We start from the raw sequence: 15,142 nt of genomic DNA, 5'->3' as shown, positions 1-15,142 counted from the left end.
TATTTATTTCTAACAGTCAAACTGTGTTGATATGCACAAAGAAGATTCTCTCTCTCTCTCTCTGCCATCTTTCATTACTCCTCCACGCCACAATGACCACAGCCGTTTGTCTGTAACACTGTGCCAGTTTGTATCTGCCTTTCAAATGTGCTACATATAGACGCAAAAACACAGTTACCGCTAACAGTTTCAGGTTTGATATATCACTCTGGGGGCGCTAAATGATTATAATTGCATCTCCTCCTCCCAGATATGGTTGGCTAACCAAACATCTGTCAAAACATAAATTCTATCAACCATGTCTCATATATCTATCCAGGAAAAGTTATTTTGTGATAGATATCTTTATCGTTTTATCGCCCAGGCCCACCTAATGCTACACATCACTAAATACTTGCTGCAACTTTTAAGATACCTGCCTTCTGCTCTTAGAAACTCTTCTCAAGGCCTGAGCCTGATGCAGCTGACCCTGTACCTGAGCCTGAGCCTTTGCTTCTGTCTGTCACCTTTGCTTCTACTGTCAGTATGTAAACCAAACCTCTGGGCATCTCTGCAATCTGCAAGTTCTCCTCCAAGCAGTCCATAATCCATCAGTGAACTGGAGAAAAACAGAAGATGGAGCAGCTTCACAGGAGAAAATTGGGGCATGGACTATCAGGAGGTTCGCTCATCGTGTTTCCAGCAGATCAACTGTGTCAGGATTTCTTCATTTTTCATGAGATTTACACGAGGAGCCGAAGGAAATGCAGTGCCTGGCCTTTGAAAAAGCAGTTTCATGATAAAAAAAAAATATGTCTTTCTCAGAAGCTCTCACCCACAAAAGCTCAGCCTGCGTCCTGATCAGGATGACGACGCATTTCATCTTCATGAATTAAGATAAGGGAACAAGGCGATGGGCTCTGAAACACAAAGATACATCTCAGTGTCTGGCCACTCTATCAGCAGGCACACGTCTGGAAGATCCACGTGAAGGGACGAATCTGAATCATCTCACAGAATTTTAAACCATGTAAATGTTTGTTAGCTGTGACGCATCTCAAAGACCGTCCTCCTCAGCCTCAGAGGAGATTTAAAACAGCAGAGGTCTAAACGGAAGAGTGACGAGCCGTTTGACCACCATCGTGTGCGATTGTTCCTTTTGTAGTCAGATAAAGATGTCACCTTCTGAAAAACCCACACACTTACACTACATCAAAGATACAGGCCACACACACACACACACACACACACACACACTCACACATGAATACACACCATCACCTATGGAGAAACAGTAAAGCCTATCATCATTCTCCACCCACTCACTCCAACCTGGCATTTCTGCCAACTAGCACACACACACACACGCACGAGCAGACAAAGTGCAGCAGCATGAAGAAAAACAAGCTGCACACGAACTGCACATAACATGCTTTCAACATGCACGCACGGTGAAACCTCAGGGGGACTGCAGTCAAACAGGATTGCTGTGTTGTTGCTGTGGCACATATACCATCCTGCTACCACACTCTAAGTAATTAAATATGAGACGGCACGTGCAGCCTTAGTGCTCCCCGTGAAAACTCCCCTCCCTACATGGAACACGAGAGAGGAGCAGGAGGAGGAGGAGGAGGAGAAGGAGGGAGGGCACATGAAAAAAATGTAATCATCTCAGATCTATCCGCCTCAGTCTGTGCACTTCTTCCGATAAAAATTCCATACACTGTGCCGAGAGAAAAAAGGCTGACACGTTGCAGCTCGCTGAGGACAAGAACCACAAGCGATTGCAGAGCGTTCCTGCTGAGCTCATTATTTAATGTTTCCATGTGACCAGATGCTACATTTTTGACAACATGTAGCCAAGCTGATGAGTCAATGTGAACGGCAGTAATACGGACACATAGCAGACTGCAGCATGAGGGAGTGGAGCTGGATCAGCTGGTCAGAGTCGGAGAAAAGTCAGGTTTTCTGTTTGCTCTGATTAATAAAGGAATAATAAAAACAACACCAGAGATGTTGGTGTTTCTTTGCAGAGCTGCTATTATAAGGGCTTATCCCTAACCCTACGCTTCTTCTTCTAGTCAGCAAAGGAACAGAGGAGGTGGGCTTGCTAATTGATTAACACAAAAATAAACCATGGTTTCTCTGAGGCAAATACAAAGGTAACAGGAAATGAAGTTCTTCGCTTAGAGCCCATTTCAACCAAGCGGTCCGGTGTGGATCAGTACAGTTTGGTACCGGTAAGATCAGTAGACAGTGCCCTTTTTGCTACGTGGCGTGTAAGCCAGATGCTGACAGGGAGTTACGATTTCAACCAATCAATGGACTGCAGTGTTTCCAGTCAGAGTCAGAGCTGTATGTCTGGCACCCCAACAGGGTGCCAAAAGGTGAGACGGCACAGGTCAGTAATTTGGGGACCTGTTCTGGTTATAGTCTTAAATTACTTTTGCTCACCAATAGCTGTTCACAGCATCCTTGAGTCCAAGTTGATTTTGTTTAGTTTCCAAAATCCAAAGATGTCATCCCTTTGCCATGCTTAAGCCCTGTTTCCACCAAGTGGTTCAGTCCACTGCAGTCAACTCTGTGAAGATAGCTTTCTTTTATTTGGAAACTGGTGTCAGGAAACAGCTGCTCTTTGTTAACTGTGTCATGTTTTTCTTCTTCTTTGGATTTATTAGCAGGGCACAATGTGTTGCGCCGCTATGATGCCACAACTAACTGATGTGGCTATCAGCATCCAGCTCACACACCACCTACCAAGAAGGGCACGATTGGCTGTGGAAACACAAACAGGTGCTGATCCAAACTGGACCACTTGGTGGAAATGGAGATGATGTATGGTGACGGTATGGGCTGAAGAATGGACAGCTTTTTGTTTTCAGCTACAGTTCAGTGCAATGGCAGAGTAAGTATACTACTTCTTAAACACCTCCTATTGCACACATTCTCTCCGCCACTCTCCAAAAGTTTCTTCACGGTCACGAGCAAAAGCTACATGCTCACCAGACTCAAGTGCTTCACACATGGCTCGGTCATGTCTCTCTTTATCAAAAGGAGCTATTCATCTCTCCCCCAGAAGGAGCCTTAACCACAACACTTGTTTGTCTGTGAGGTTTAACACATTAAATATACATCACAGTTTGTTCCTGCTGAGCTGCGTCCGCTGCTGTACCTCTGTGACTCCACAGAGCCGCTGCACCAGCAGCTTCTCCCTGTGTTTGGGGGGATTTATCGTACAGCATGTTTTCAGCCATGTGACATGAGGAAGGGGTGTGTGTGTGTGTGTGTGTGAGGGGGGGGGGGGGGGGGGGGGGGGTACAGCGACAAGAGAGAGATGTGTTCATGGGACCAAAATAGAAAGTAAGGAAGGAGTGGAAAGCAGAATGAGGATGGGAGGCATAATAAGAAAGTAAGAGGAGGCAGAATGAAGGAATGGGATCCAGAGGGTAGATGATACTGTGATCATATGAGCAGGTCACTATGCCAGCCCTTCTCCTTCTTTCTCATCATTCTATGTGTGAGAGTGTGGGATGACTGAACAGTATGTATGAGGCACATAAAGATGGAGCGGGGTATGGATGCCTGGGGACATATTTAGAGCTGGAGGAGCAAACAGAAGAGCCAGAGAAGTACACACAAGAATAACTGTGTCCTCTGAAAGCATCACTGGAGGGTTCTGCTTTTGTCCATGTTCTTTGCAGCGTACTTTGTGATATACAAACATAAAAATACTTCATTTCAAATATCCAAACACCATAAAAGAAGCTGTCCTGCAATACTTGAACGGTTCAACTTCCTAATTTCTCTTACTCTCAGAAAGTGTTTACTTTCCTGGATGATGCATCTAGGTCTTGTAGTGAGAATAGAACTCTCAGGGATTGAAAAAAGCATCTTCAACCTGTCCAATGCACAGTTAATGTGACAACAAGTAAGCACGGTCAGTTTTTAAGTAGTTTAGTAGCTGTCTATATTTAGCGCAGCTGACAGCCCGGTGCTCTAAGACGTGTCTGTACTGTGTAACGTTAGTGATTCCTGGTTATGTTCTGCCAGTCATCTACCAATCAGAGCTAACGTAACCTCACTCTTCATTTTATTGATAGACTCTCAAGTTTGAACAGACCACTGCAGAATAACTGCTGATAAACATTAGCACCAACAGTTTAGCCCCGGTGTTATATTAATACAGCCCCAGCTAAAGGCTAATTAGCCTTGATCTCTCTCTTGTTTGTCTTTCTTCTGCTCTCCTGTCCTTTTTCTGTCCGACAGTTAGGCTCCAGTGTCCACCATCAATACAGAATTAATCACAGAAATTATTTTCAGTAGAGAAAGAACGGATCTCTCTTCTCTCTACGAAACTTCATCTGCTGGTGTAGTGTTGTCATAGAGACCCATAGGTGTGGTAAATTAATCTGATCTTGCTCGCCCCAAACTGGAAGCTAAAAGCTAGCAATTTAAAATAACCTGTAACCAGTAATATTGGTGCTGATAATCTCATTTGTGTGAGGATTACGGTCAGGAATATATCTGGAAGAGAGACTTTTTAAAGATCACTTTCAAACTCCTCACAGCCCCTTTAAGAACAGCTTTAAGCATCACTTCCCTGTTGAGTTTGTTGCACCAGGATGAGTAAATGTGACAGGTTTTGGAAGTTGCATCCAGGCACACACTAATATCTAATATAAAAAAATGATCAGGCTTGAGATGACAGAGGGGGGTTAAGGCTAATTTATGAGCCTGCTGTGCTCTCCATGAACCATCCGCTTGCTGGTCGCTCATCACTTGTACAGTCCATAATTACACCAAACAATGAGTCGTTAGCTGGTATCACGCTGCTGCACTTCCTGCTTCTCCCATTGACTAAGAATTCTGACCCAAGAGATGGATCAAAGCGGCTCATCGTTTTCACATAGATGGGCTGAAGAGACAAGCCAGGTGGAGAGGGAAGGTGAGTAAATGGTTAAATAAACAAATAAGAAAAGGCTGGATTGAATGTTTCTATGATGATAGCTCCCAGCAGGTCACTCTCTGATGAAGCAGACATGCTAAAGAGATTATGTCTGTTTCACAAGCTGGAGGTAGCTCAGGTGGTTAACAGCGAGCAGGAGAATGGTTTTCTTTCTCCTAGGTCTTCGGGGTAAGAAGTACTAACTAATGTACAGCGTCCACATATGTGCGCTTACTGCAAACAGCCCGAAGGACTCACTTTGTTTGTTGTTGTTTTCTCTACAGGTCACTGGTCACTGCCAGGGTTTGCTAGTAAAAGCCTGATGACTTCATTGAGAGACAATAAAGGCCATAATTATCCATCTTTCCCCAGGGGCTCTGAGTGAGGTCATCAAAAAGTGTGTGTGTGTGTGTGTGTGTGGCACAAACAGGTGTGGAAAGGAACTCACACAGGTAACACCAGATGACAGGCAGCTAAGACTGGCTTTATGTTAACCGGACCAGAGATAATGTTAGCGCTCTTTAGCTCAAATTGCTAATGTGTAGGAGGGCAGGTTTGCGTCATACAGCCCCCAAGAATAGTGCTGCCTAACTTCTAAGCTCTGTGAAAACTGATCGGGTCTCTGCCTGAAATAGAATTCTTAAACCTCATATTCCTTTATATCTATTAAATTTCTAATTTTAGAATGCATTTGTGATCCCACTCCAGTGTTTCCAGGCCCTCTAAAGGGGTTCCAACCACATGCTTAGTGACCACTGCTGGAGCCGACACAATCTGCTAAGACGCCTGTATCAGTATTTATATCAGCTTTTACTTCATGTTTCTGCTCCCTGTGTCTCATTCATTGTCCTTGTTTCACTGTGTTTGATTCATGTTGTGTTTTACAAGCTGCTCCACACAAACTGCCCCCCCCCAGGGACTAATAAAGTTGAGTTGAGTTGATGAGAGGTGACTCTGATGTGTTCTATTTCTGCCCAGCTGCCCCAACAAATCAGTTTTAAAATGAAAACACCCTTGGCTGACCAAAGCATATCAACAGACCACTTGTTGCAGTGTGTCTGTTATTTAACCACTATACCATAAACAATAAACAAAAACATTTACAACCAATAAATGTTGCTACAGAAACCTTACCTCACCCAGGAAGCAGAAAACAGCCAACTTCAGCTTCGTCCTGCAGACCCAACTTTTTCATGGATGACTCTACGCCCATGTTTACTCCCCTTTCAGTCGTTGTCCGTCCCAGTTTCTCTTCATTTCTTCCTGATCTTTTTGGACCAGAATGTGATGACTTACACTAATGTGATGCATGTTAGTGATTCTCCATCAGAAAATACTCTTGATACCTTTGTCCAAAGCTACAAAATTATACTCTCTTCTTCTTTAACAACAACAAAAACCTCTGTCTCCTTCTACTGTAAAAACAACAACCGCGCCCCTCTCTTCTTCTCCATTGGACTTTCAGGTAGAGCTCAGGAAACTGTGTTTGGCTCTTTCTGTCCCCCAAAATCCATCATCTGTTGTAGACAAACATGATCGTTTGTTATTTCTGCCTCCGTGAACAGGACCCACATTATAAAAAAAGCTTTTTTCTAATAAAATAAAAAAAATTAAAAGTTTTATGGGGATTGATGTTCACTTATTCTAAGATCCTTCACGAACATATAAACATTTTATCTCATTTCCACCGTTTCTCTCCGGACAAACGCTGGAAACTTCCACACACTGTTCCTTTAACATTAATCTCATTTGCCATGTAGGACAGTATAGAAGAGTTATTCCTTAAAGACCAGCAGAGGAAGAAGAAAAACGTGACACAGTTTGGTTTGGACAGCAGTTTCATGCTGTTCGTGACACCATCGTCCAAACAAACAGAAAGTTCTCTTCAGGAAGTGGACTGGAGACTCAAACATGGCAGGGTTATGTGTTGTTTGTCCATTAGATGGACTGCAGTGTTTCTAGCTCCACCTTCTGGGGTCAGATCAGTATGTCTGCCCTCCCAAGAGAAGGGTACCAAGGAGTGGTATGGTACAGGTCAGTAATTTAGGGCCTGTCACAGTTTTAGTCAAAGGAAACGCCAAAAACTGCGTGTTGTACTGAGACAAACTGAACTGGACTGCGTAACGTAAACAGGGCTTAAGATCATCTCTGATATCTTAGAGGTTATGTCCCTTTGACTGATTTAGCTTTGGTATTGGTGTCTCCTGAAGTCCTATACTTGAGATGTCTGACGAATAGGCCTGTCACGATAGTAAGTTTTGCTAGATGATAATTTTCCAAAATATTATTGCCGATAGACGATATTATTGTCAATATTATTTTGATTTTTTTTCAATTTTTTCATTGATGTAAATATGATAAATGGGATAATAAAGTGAGTACACCTTATTAAAAGCAAGAAACTTAAATTTCCTAAGAGTATTAAACTGTAATTAAAAGGTCAGGATCTTTTAAATAAAATAAATTAAACAAAAAATATTATAAATTTAACAAACAAGAAAGAGAAAAAAATACAATGAAAATGAAATGGACTCTGTTTTAGAAAAAAATACATGTCAATGAAAATAATTAATACTAATTAAAAACAATAAAACATAGACTCTGTCTCTAAAGAAAAAACAAAACAATAAAAACTATAGCCTAAATAAAAGGGAGTTTATACAGTTCCTGAATTGTTTGTAACATGTACTTTTTCCCAGTCAATCCGTACTGTCTGTCAAACATTTTGAACATTTCTGGCTTTCAACCGTACTGAAGGGCTGCATTTCTTTGGCAATGTAGCTGTCTCTGAGCGCCCACCATTTGGCGCTTTTATTTCTATTTACTTTGCTGACCAAAAGCCTCAGTAAGAGCGGATTGTCAAAGAACAAGGCTCCACTGCACCTCCCTCTTCTTCTTCGTCGCCACTTTTTTCAAACAAATGCGACATATCAGCTGGTTGGTGTTCATGAGCTCACACTTTGTTCATTCTGATAGAAAACAAAATATTCCCACACTGGGACTGTGGCAGGCGGCTTAAGAACTGTATCTTTCGTGTCATCACTCATATTAGCATGTGTTTCCTTCTTACCCCTCAGGACGCTCGCTTCAGCTCTCTCCGCCCTTCTTCACTCCAAAGATCGCATTTTTGACAGATGCTCATTCCGTTATAAATCCACTAAATCCGCTATAGAACCTATGCACCCTGATGTTAGGAAAGATAGACGTAGTGAGCCATCTTCTCATTCAGCCTCTTTGGTGGAAAGAGAGGAGGAAAACAAACATGCATGCACGTGTCAGTTTATCAAGGCTGGCAAACTTACCGAGGACGTTTTTATTTATCGTTCGGTTAATTGATTTATTGATTATCGTGACAGACCTACTAACAAAGCTCCCACTGAAACCTCAATGTTCATCTCACTGTATCAGGGAGTTTGGTGAGTGGCACGCCCCCCTGAACGTAATGGTAGGGGAAACATGGCACACTGCAAGTGTGTTTAAAACTACAAATGAACTTTGTTTGGTTGACTCTTTTTTTAGATGTTAAAATATAGATCTTCCTCCACTATTCATTTATGCGCAGTCTCCTGAGCGGTCACTCTGGCCATCCAAACCCTGCAGTACTCTACCCACCTGCACAATGAGACGCAGAGAACACTGCTACAACTTCAGTGACTTTAAGGTTCATATTAAGCCGTTATGGTACAACACAGCCCTCTCAACCCCCGCTATTGTTTAAAGTGACTGTTGAGAGAAGCGGTCGCAGCGATAGTATGTCATTGAGCATATGGAGTATCTGCGTTTGTGAGCGTGTATGAAGTGTACGGCGCTGAAGCCCACCTCTCCTAAGGTGCCAAAGAGAAGTGAGTTTTGTGATCACACTGATCAAATAAAATGAACTTTGAAGAGTGTATGAAAACAGTCCAGATATCCAGTGTGACCGCGATCAGAGACTGTAGCGAGCTAATCCAGTACATCGAATTATTTGAGGGATTGTTTCAGCTCTAATTAAGTTAAATTAAGTTAAATTTAAATAAAAAATATATTGTTATGGGAGTTCCTGAGCTTTCCCTAATGTCAGTTAACATGTTGGACTCATGAGAGAGCATGCACGTGATTGGCTGATGCGCAAAGGGGGCGGATGTGTTTGTGTGTGTGGCTGTAGGGAGCCTGAGAGACGGTATAAAGAGAGAGTTTACAAAGCTCTGTACCGCTAATGTTAGTTTCAGCAGCCCCCCCCCCCCCTCATCTCGAATGACGAATGTTCCACAAAAAAACGCAATTTCCTCACAGTGGTTGCGGACCACTAGGTGGCGCTGGCGGACACTGCCTTAAACAACATCTTACGCCACAGGACAATCCTGAACTTACAGATTTTACATCAGAGACATCACACCAGCAGCGTCTGACATGGCTGGTGTTACCCCCACTCTGTCCCAGTGTCCTCAGAGGAAACAGTCCTGCTGACAGCTCAGCTCTTGAGGGGCTGATGGAACAGCAGACGGACAAATCTTCAGTAACAGCACAGACAGAATAAAGAGACCACTGCCTGACATGTCCACGAGGAAAAGTGCATTGTCTTTTTTTCCCGTATTGATCTAGTTATATTGAAAAGCTTTCAGGGGACCCTCCCTGACTTTCAATGCATTCATAAGCCACTGAGTGGACAATCTAAGGTCTTGTTAACTTCCTTCAAATGGATCTGGCTTTAGAGATTTATTTATGTCCACATAAAAGTTGATGATTTCTCTTTGGCAGTACTTCACAAACAGAAATAAAAGCAAATGTCTAAAGGTAGGGTCTGCAGCAGTTTTTGTTACTTGTCAGTAAGCACATTTAAACTGGGCTCCTCCTTCTTGGCTCAGTGCCAGCTGCAGCACACCCCCACAGCCTCCGACCGTGACTGCGTGAACACACTCACTAGCCCAGCAACTACCTGTAGAATCGTGTTTCTATGTGGGAGAGACTCAAGAGTCATGCACCTGACTTGACATGTAAGCACAAGCTAATCACAGGTATTTGACACATACCTGTTCAACAGAAAGCCAACTCATGCGCTCTTCATCCCGAGCTGCTCTCCAAGTTCCTGAAAGCGAGTGAAAGTCCAGCCAAGCTTCACCCTCGTTCAGTAAAAAGCTTTATCAGTTCAGAGTTTCAGGTCACTTTGGTTGTTTTTCTTCCTCGGAGCTACGTCCACACACGCCGGATTGTGATTGGCTTCTCCAGACGCTCTCATCAGCACACTGAGTCACTTGTGCACTTGATGCTCTGTGATTGGCTGACGCAACCACAGCTACTCTCCTCCCAGAAACATCCCAATACAACCAAAACATCAACAAACAGGCAGAGGAGGGGGTTGAGGCAGACACAGACACTAACACACATGTATAGAGGTCCAGAGGAGACCACTAAGCAGGATTCTTCCTGTGAAAGTTGACTGCCTGGGATTTTTTTGTAATTAAGGCATTTTTTTTAATTTTTTTTTCTCCTTATGTACAATTCATGTGTAATCCTTGTCTTTGAATATCTTGAAGAGCAAAACTCTACCATCTTTAAGTGTTTGGAGCAGATGCATCACACTCACCGCCTGCATCCCTTACAAACATGTGGACTCCCCTGACATGAGTTCATGCCACCAAGCAGAGAGCCTCACCCCTGAAGTTTCTCCTCGCTGAAGCCAAGCATTAAGATGTGCGTGATGAAGCTAGCAGTCAGTGGCGTGTGTCAGACGCTGGCGAGCCCTCAAACTGTTTAAACACCTCTCCTAAGTTTGCCCTTTAGACGTCTGCTCTGAACATTGATTCTAACAGGTTTATGTTTTGGAGAGGGGACACAGATGTTCCCTTGCTAATTGCCACACTGGACCATAGCTGAAGCTAATCTGTGCAGCAATGAGGACTGAGCCGCTGCTGATCACACAGTGTAGTGGAACGGGGCCATGTTATCACTCTCACTGTTTTAGCATCCACCATTGTTGTGTGAAAACTTGGATCTGTGCACTTCCTGATTTAAAAACTATGGAGCCCATAAGGTCTCCCAACACCTGATCCTGATCACTTCCAGATTTTTTTTAATAATATAACCTTTTAGGAAAGGAAATACTAAGGATTTGAGAGGTTCAGGATCAAAAGCAGAGTTGGGAAAAGAATCCTTTCAAACACTTTCTCTCCTCACTGCAGAGTTTAACCAAGGACAAAGATGAGAGGAGTTCAGAGAGGTGAAGCAGCTCTGCCCCAGCTCAGACTTTAACAAAACTATGAGCTCTAATCCTTAAGCAGGATCCAGACTGACCTAGTTCCAACTCGCTTTGGTTTCAGGGGAAGTTCACTTTCTACTGGGAGCTCTTAAAGTCTCGATCAGCTACATCTGTACAATGTAGCCCACCAGCAATGATAACAAGAGAGAAGTATTTCCAGGCAAACTCTTCTCAGCTGAGGTTTTCACGTGTGTGCTCACTGTGATCTGCCATATCCAAGAAGAATGAAACACACAGTGTGAGAAACACAAGAGGTAAGGAGGACGGTGATACAGGCAGATGACCAGTGGAGACAGAGACGAATGCAGAGGGGGGACGTCAGTACCTGGACGTGTTGCTGTGGCTGTAAAAAAAGGATAATGCATTACAGCCTCAGCGTGTGCATGTGTTGAACTGCTGTGCAGCAGGTTGTGTGTACAGGGAGGAAAGTGGGTGGAAACACACGACCAAGAGCAGCTGAGAGCAGAGCTACGCTCGTCTGAATTCTGCCCAGAAGGTCAGCAAGACTGCATCTCCTACCACCCAACATGAGTCATCCTGCAGCCCCCAGACTGAGAACACGCTGATCTGACATCCATGACACCCAGACCTTTCATGACTCACACAGCCAGAGTTAAATGTCATCAGGAGAAATCACAACTCAAGGCAGTCCAGCTTGAAGTTTTTGAATGTACTGACTGTTCGCTGCAGCAAGCAGCTGCAGCACAAACAGGTCCAAACAGCAGCTCTTCTTCATGTTAAAATTAGGGATGGCCGAGTACTGGTATGTGTATGAGGTATTGGTCTGATATCAATCTTATTTCAGGTATCAATACTCACCAAGGCTACAGATACCAGCAGCAGATACTCAGGGGAAAAAAAATCAAGTAAGTCCTCCTTGCCAGTGGTTGCACCACATTGCTGCGGTTTGACACCACAGAAAATTATTGTCAGGTCATGTTCAGCCTGAATGAACCAAGGAGAGTAACAGTGAAACTGTTTTATTTTGCACTTGCAAAATAAAACAGTTTCAGTTTATTATCATTTTAATCATTAAAACTCTGAGAGTTGTTAGTTTTACTTTGCCTTTTTGTTAGTTTATCAAAAATAAATCATAAACTCAGAGAGAGCTGTTTGTGTTTGGTTTTGGACTGAATATCAGAGTGACTGTCTTTGATCAATTCAAATTTCAATTCACTGTGAATTGACATTTTATGTATCTAAAGTGCTCAGTGTCAGTGAGTACTCAAGAGGGAGCACTCATACTGGTATCAGTCTGAAAGAGTCTAGAAAAATCCCTTGTTGAAACCACGCACTGCGCCTTTAAGAGCAACACCAATGTTTTATTATTCTGCTTAGATCATTATAATGAAAGGACACCAGGTAAAGATACACATTCATTTCATGTTTATTACATTTATTAAAAGTGGACTAACAAATCGTTCCCAGAATAGTAAGATTTTTGAGTGTGTGTGTGTGTGTGTGTGTGTGGGGGGGGGGGGGGGGGGGGGGGGGGGGGGCCTCTTTGGATTATTTTCTAAAAAAGATAAATACACCAGGTTTTCCCCCACCATTCTACAGGGGAAACACTAAAGATATGATTTTAGGTTACCTTTTTTTAATTAACAGACTAAATAGCCTCATGTTATTTTTCTAATTTTTCTAATAAAAATAGACATTTTCACAGGGTTGCATTTATTTCCCCTCACACTGCGCCCAATGAATTTCCACCCCGACGCGTTCACAGACACATTAACACATGTGTGCATGTACATATACAGACAAGTGCACTCTGTATCGTGCGAGAGAGCTTGAAACCCCCAAGTCTGTAAACCTAGGGAAAACACTGTATACAGAATAGTAATATTTTTTAATGTTGAAACTAATTCATGTTCCAAATTAATTTTAAAATGTTCAAATATTCTTTTTATTGCTCTATTTGTTTATTTATTCATAAATCCATTGCAGAATGCAGTACAGTCTTTTATGTTCAATACCCAATAAAAAGGGCTCTGAGAATGCATTATGGCCTCCGTTTGTATGCAGTAAGGGCTGCACCACATTTTTTTTTAATGAACATGTATTAATTGTTTTTTTTTATTTGTTTACAAAAATACATTCCAACACATTTAACAAAACATATCGCCAACAAACATTAAAATAATCCACCTCCCGGCTCAAAGGGAACAACAGCAAAGAACTGAAGCAGAACAAATGCAGAAACTGGGTTGCAACATTAGTAATCATCACAGCTTAGCATCACTTGGTCAAAGTTAAGGATGCATCACCTTCACATCACCAAAGCTTCTCCAACGTCACAGTGCTTTAAGAAATAAAGAAAGATCTCTACCAGCATGCTGCCTTTTCTTTTTGATTGTGTATGTTAAATTTTCAAAGAAAAGGCTCTTTCAGCTAGCGATTAACTCTTGAAACCTTCTAATCAAAGAGAAATGAAGCGTCCAGTCTGTACAAATTAAGAATACAGCGCATGGGCCAGTCAGGGACTGGTTTCAAAGTCATCTGAGAAATGCAAGACCTTTCCAATCTCAGGACAATCCCACAGATAATGAAATAAAGTGTCCTTTCAAAACTGTGGAACACACTGACATCAGAACTTGTCTGAGAGTGAAAAGTGGGCCTTGAGTAGGAAAAGACTGAGAACTACTGTTGTTAACAGTAAGGAAGATGCCAGCTCTACTTTAACTTCTCACCACTTACTGTCTTATTTACCAATGCAGCTGACTGAGTGGTCAGAAATAGTTTCAGGTAGGGGTTTGATCATGCAGAGATCTGCAAGACGATGCAGATCAAACTGGTAGGATCTAGTTTTCTAAGAGCTCAGGTTTTGGTGTAAGATAAACTAAAGTAGGTCTGTCTTAGTCACGTTCCCCCTGAGAAACAGGCTTTCTATCTCTTCTATAAACCAAAGTATAACGCTGCTGATCACGACATCAAATTATAAGTGAGTTACGAGCTGCAGATGTAAAAGAGTGGAGTGTTGCAAACTGATTCTGCTGTCAAAGGTTAAAGAAGAGGTGCTCAGCAGGGAGCATGAGTCTGATCCAGCAGGCGCTCCGCAACCCGCCGCCTCTTCGTAGAGAGAGGAAAACTTCAGAACAGACGAAGCCATGCATGTGAGCGCATCGTTCTCAGAGTTCATCAAGTGTTTAAACCCTCAGACCCCCGGGTGTCACTTCCCCTGTGATGAAGAGGACTGAACTAGGCTGACAGTTACTCTTCCACATTCAAAGAGGACCTACAGGAGCGCGCTGCGCTCCGCGACGCAGCGCTCCGAGTCCGCATCAAAAAGCAGAAAACACTCACCGAACTTTTGCGGCCACGGAAGATATCGCGTCACTCTTCAGGTTTTTCCTTTTGGACACCGCAGTTCCCATACTGAAGTGGAAACGGCTTAGGGGATGAAATGCAGACCATTCCACTGAGTGATCGGCGAGGAGAGCAGACAAGAGAGAAAAAGAGCTCACCGGGAGAATAAATCATCAGTACCTAAGACGCAGCAGCTATGGCTGTTTCATCTCTGTCACTCTCATCCCTTTGTTGTAAAAAAGAAAACATTGAATCTTCCAGAGGAATGCGGACTGAACTGGGCGCGCAGCACCACCACTCGCAGATACAGGCAGTGTGGATCTCTGCGCTCTGCTCTTGTCTCCACTCCTCATCCAAATGATGCTTCGTGGGAGGAACTGGAGACCATATAAGGAAGAGCACTCCTCCTCCCGCCTCCCCGAGCTGCACAGGTACGGGAGGGAATGAACCTGAGGAGTAAACACAGAGATTTATAAGTCACAACGGGTATATGATGAGCACAAAGCCTCAGCTGATCCTGTTGTTTGCTGCTCAGCTCACAGGCTGGATGCTGTGAGCCAGATGTTTGGCTGAATCCTCTCCAACGCTGAAGGTGTGTTATCCTGCTGCAACGCCTGAATCAGAAAGTCTCCATGGAGAGCTGGTTTATATACAGTGGATGGGTTTTCCACTCATGG

At 43.2% G+C, this 15,142-nt stretch overlaps 1 protein-coding gene across 1 annotated transcript in view; it reads right to left on the bottom strand.

The window, feature by feature from the left end:
• nsmfb (NMDA receptor synaptonuclear signaling and neuronal migration factor b) overlaps positions 1 to 14,806 on the bottom strand; it is a 64,130-nt gene extending 49,324 nt beyond the window's left edge. The window contains exon 1 of the mRNA XM_074670657.1: positions 14,463 to 14,806. Coding sequence (XP_074526758.1) covers positions 14,463 to 14,533 — 71 coding nt within the window. The 5' untranslated portion in view covers positions 14,534 to 14,806. The remainder of the gene's footprint in view (positions 1 to 14,462) is intronic.
• Positions 14,807 to 15,142: the final 336 nt, after the last annotated feature.

This window comes from Halichoeres trimaculatus, unplaced genomic scaffold (genome assembly GCF_033239565.1).
Source record: "Halichoeres trimaculatus isolate MK-OKI-2021-1 unplaced genomic scaffold, fHalTri1.1 fHalTri1_scaffold_5, whole genome shotgun sequence".
In the NCBI taxonomy this organism is placed as follows: domain Eukaryota; kingdom Metazoa; phylum Chordata; class Actinopteri; order Labriformes; family Labridae; genus Halichoeres; species Halichoeres trimaculatus.
Note: the sequence above shows the minus strand (reverse complement) of the source record. Positions and strands in the feature narration are given on the sequence as shown.